Below are 4,689 nucleotides of genomic sequence, written 5' to 3'. Positions count from 1 at the left end.
TCACTCCGCTACACTAGCTTTAACAAATAAGAGGCTGCAATTTACGAAAAGAAGATGGTTAACAATCGGGGTTGTCGGTGCCACCTGGATTCCTTGGAGGTGCGGAGATTGACGACTTTGTTTTAAGAGGCCTGAAAGGCCCTTTGCTTCAGTTAAAAATAAGTATGAGGAGATTGGATCGTCTTGGATTTTCCCCCTTATGAACTTTCTTCCGGTTTTCAAATTTCTCTTTGCTCCACTTTATTTTTATCTTACCTGGCACCACTAAAATAGCATCATTGTACATGTCGTTAAAATAAAACACGTCTAAATACATACGATCTAAATTAATCTGCAACAACTTTTTTAGACGGAAGGAATAGAAGAGATGGAATAAATTCACTAAACGGATGGGAGAGCATATTTTCTTGGAAGAGAACGAGAGAATCCACCTACTTATAGGGCGCGCGCGGCCCACGTGTCCTAGGTTACGAGAGGAGAGACCCAGCCCAGCACGGACAAGTCGCCCACCCGGCCTGCCTGTCTGGTTGTCTCCCCTCCGCTCCGCGGCCGCCTCCCCAGCGCTGGCCGGGGGCGTCCAGATTTGTAGCCGCATGACCCTCCGCACCGCCGAATCACCACACACGACGGCGACGGCGACATGGGGCTGAAGGGCTTCGTCGAGGGCGGCGCCGCCTCCGTCGTCGCCGGCTGCTCCACGCACCCGCTCGACCTCATCAAGGTCCGCATGCAGCTCCACGGCGAGCTGCCCCCACCAGCCCCAGCCATGCGCTTCGCCCTCGTCTTCCCCTTCCCGCAGCACCACCACCTCCTCCAGCCCCCGCCGCGCAAGCCCGGGCCCATCGCCATGGGCGCCCAGATCCTGCGCGCCGAGGGCCCCACCGGCCTCCTCTCCGGGGTCTCCGCCACCGTGCTGCGCCAGGCCGTCTACTCCTCCACCTCCATGGGCCTCTACGACACCATCAAGCGCCGGTGGGAGCGGGACTCCGGCGGCTCCCCGCTCCCGCTGCACCGCAAGCTCGCCGCCGGCCTCGTCGCCGGCGGCGTCGGCTCCACCGTCGGCAACCCCGCCGACGTCGCCATGGTCCGCATGCAGGCCGACGGGCGCCTCCCCGCCGCCGAGCGCCGCAACTACCGCAGCGTCGCGCACGCCATCGCCCGCATCGCGCGCGACGAGGGCGTGCGCAGCCTCTGGCGCGGCTCCTCGCTCACCGTCAACCGCGCCATGATCGTCACCGCCTCGCAGCTCGCCACCTACGACCAGGCCAAGGAGGCCATCCTCTCCCGCCGCGGCCCCGCCGCCGACGGGCTCGCCACGCACGTCGCCGCCAGCTTCGCCGCCGGCCTCGTCGCCGCCGCCGCCTCCAGCCCCGTCGACTGCGTCAAGACCAGGGTCATGAACATGAAGGTGCAGCCCGGCTGCCCGCCGCCCTACGCCGGCGCGCTCGACTGCGCCATCAAGACCGTGCGCTCCGAGGGCGCCCTCGCGCTCTACAAGGGGTTCATACCCACCGTCACGCGGCAGGGGCCCTTCACCGTCGTGCTCTTCGTCACGCTCGAGCAGGTCCGCAAGTTGCTCAAGGACTTCGATTTCTGAAGCAACACTCGACTCTAGGGTATGCCATTGCTAAAATTATTATGACGGCCTCCTCCTCCTCTCCCATCGATGGCAAGCTGCAGCTCCACTGTTTCTGTGCTTTGCACGGATTTGATAAATTATGGTGGAAATTTTGATCTGTGCGAAACTTTGAACAATTTGTGGGAATTTTGATCTGTGCTACATATTGATCAATTAGATAGTCGGGATTTTTATCTGTGCTCTATGCTTTATCGGTTTTACATACTACTTATATTTCTTCGTCATTTCCTCATGGTTGCAAACAGAAGGATCAGCAGATTTTGATTAATGTGTGTTCTCGGCCTGAATTCGGTTAAGGCTTTACCAATTTTCGATTCCCCGCTGAAGAACACCAGCATGGGTATGGTATCTCTGATTCTGTCTTGCGAAAGAAGTAAACATTGTATCGACCATTACAAAACAAAAGATGGGGACAAAATGACAAATAAGCAGGCGAGGAATAGGACAAATGAGCAGGCGAAGAATTTGAATAGGTCCGGCAGTTTTTCTTGCAAGCAATAAGACCAGCTTTACCATTTCATTAACCGGTTTTATTACATGAATCACACACCCAGGATCATTGTAACCCCAGGAAATTTTGAGCCGTGCAGAAATTTGAGGACCTTGTGAGAATTTGATGTGGGCTAAATTTCGGTCAATCTCAGTGGGGATTTTAATCTATGCCATGCTTGTCCGTGTCATGTACTTGTTTCTTGTTATTTCCTCATGGTTGCAAATACAGAGATCAGACCATATGATTGATCGGTGTTCTCCAGCTCAACAAGGTTCGGGGTTGCTAATTGTCACTCCCCGCTGAAGAACACCAGCGAGGGTATGGTATTTCTGACCTTTGTCTTTCATTCAGGTAGATTTCTGAATGCCGGAAGTAAACATGACAAATCAGCAGGCCAAGAAAATGACAAATCAACGGCCTTCGCGTTTGAATAGGACCAGTCGTTTTTCTAACAGAGAACAAGAGACCATCTGTTACCAGGTTAGCAGTGCATGAACTGGTTTGATCACTGCAGGACAGTGCATGAACTGGTTTCATCACTGCAGGACATTGCATGAACCACATGCTCCCGGATTATTCTAACTTTGAGCCCAGAACTGATGAGCAGCCTGACATTGTAAGAACTACTGGGCTGTTAAATACACCTGCTAAGATACCCCATTCCTATATTTGTCCGATAAAAAGAATATAAACAGATAAATAAACGGATGGACCATGTTCATACATGTGAAAATAAGTAGATCTGCTACTGAACACTTGCACATAGGACTACCCACACAGTGGTCTAAACGCGCCTGGTACGTTGAACTAGTTGTTGGAAGAACAGAAAAACGTGGCACGGGAAAAGCGACCAATTGGTTCGGTTCGAAAGCAAAAAAGGTGAGAAAGAAATCGTACTAGTGCGTTGCTTTGATTTGGATTCTACGAGTCATCAGCCAGCTGTGTGGACAAGATTTGAAAGAGAAGAGAGAAAGAGACACTTCTTTATATCGGTGTTGGTCCCATTAGCGATTCAGTAGCGTCCACCGATTCAAAGGCTATGCAGTACTGTACCATAACTTAAATTTGCACATTAGTGCTTTCATCGGCTTAGGCTGCAATCTTTTTTTCATTTATCTAATTTATAATGTTCATCTTTGTACAAATTCCCGCTGGCATCGTCTAGGCCAGAAAAAAGTACGCATGGAATTATTTGCATGACAGAGAACAGCCCTACGGAGAGAATAAATCCCTGAGTTTGGATAAAAGTCATTAGATGATTAAATGAAATAGTTTGCATTCCTGTTGTTGGAAAATATACAATCACAGTTACGGGAGCCTGATACTAGTGCTTTCTCTGTAGGTAATACAAATGGATTAAAGAGAAGAGAAAGACATACAGATCCTGTAAAAAAAGAAACGAATGTAGAGATTCGACCAAGCAAGCCATGCAACATGCATGCCACCGTACAAAAGAATTGATCCACATATAAATGGGTATCCAGTTGAGGATGTGAAGTTTCATGCACTAGCCAATGCAACCAACAATTTGAACTGATGAAAAGGGTTATGCAATCCACTTATCCACTTATACATATCAACAGAGGACACATAAGAAATAGTTTTTTAAGAAAGGAAAAAAGATTTACCTTAATTCATTTAAAGAGAAGAAGAGGTTTGTGATCCAAGTCTTAGTCTTACAACCACACAGAGGAGAAAGAAAAAGGTTTACTCTCCCGCAATGAAAAGACCCAAATGGTTACCGTCGACAATAACCCAAGTCCTAACTTCCAACTTGATTCTGTCGAAGATGAATTGGGCATGGTGTTCATATTGTTAAAAGTTCTCGCGTTTCGTTCATTCCAAATTTCCCACAAAACTAACATGAGAAGGGTGGCCATTGCTTTCCTTCGCCCACCATGAGCAAAGGCGATGGAGGTCCAGCAATGCTCAACGTTGCCAGGCTCATCCCATCAAGAGGGGTCGAAGTCATGGATGTGTAGCCAATCTTTGACCATCTCCAAATGCGGATAGTGTAGATCCACTAGAAGAGAAGGTGGGAGTCTGACTCGTCGTGGCACCTACAAAGGGGGAAAACTCTTCCGTTGGGCCATCCCTTCTTCTCAAGGCGGTCCGCCGTCCACACCTGATTTTGTATTATAAGCCACGCGAAGAGTTTGCACTTGTGAGGTGCCCAAACCTTCCAAACAATGGAGTCCATGCACCAGAGAATTGTCTCGACGAATTGCGCCTTGTAAGCCGAAGAACAAGAGTAGACCCCATTGGTGGTAAGCTTCCAATTAAGTAATGGAGTTCGGGACATCATCGTGGTGTAGGACCAAACATTGGTGAACTGTTGGAGGTGTTGAACCGAGAGTCCACCCAAAGTATCAAGGTGAAGGACCCAAGCATTGTCAGTGATGGATTTCCGAACATTCCCTGTCTTCCTCTTGGAGAGGGCAAAGATGGACATGACAATGCACTTGGGGCTGATGCCATCCGCCCATGGATCATTCCAAAAGCTCGCTCTAGAATCATCTCCAATTGTGACCCTAGTCAACGAGTAGAAAAGCTCCAT

General features: G+C 49.6%; 1 protein-coding gene across 1 annotated transcript; it reads left to right on the top strand.

The window, feature by feature from the left end:
- The first annotated feature begins 458 nt into the window (after positions 1-458).
- LOC127301909 (mitochondrial uncoupling protein 5) lies at positions 459-1,814 on the top strand. The gene has a single exon (XM_051332208.2). The coding sequence runs from the start codon at positions 641-643 to the stop codon at positions 1,595-1,597; it is 957 nt and encodes a 318-aa protein (XP_051188168.1). The 5' UTR covers positions 459-640; the 3' UTR covers positions 1,598-1,814.
- The last annotated feature ends 2,875 nt before the right edge of the window (positions 1,815-4,689 follow it).

The sequence above is a fragment of the Lolium perenne genome, chromosome 5 (genome assembly GCF_019359855.2).
Source record: "Lolium perenne isolate Kyuss_39 chromosome 5, Kyuss_2.0, whole genome shotgun sequence".
NCBI classification, from domain to species: domain Eukaryota; kingdom Viridiplantae; phylum Streptophyta; class Magnoliopsida; order Poales; family Poaceae; genus Lolium; species Lolium perenne.
Note: the sequence above shows the minus strand (reverse complement) of the source record. Positions and strands in the feature narration are given on the sequence as shown.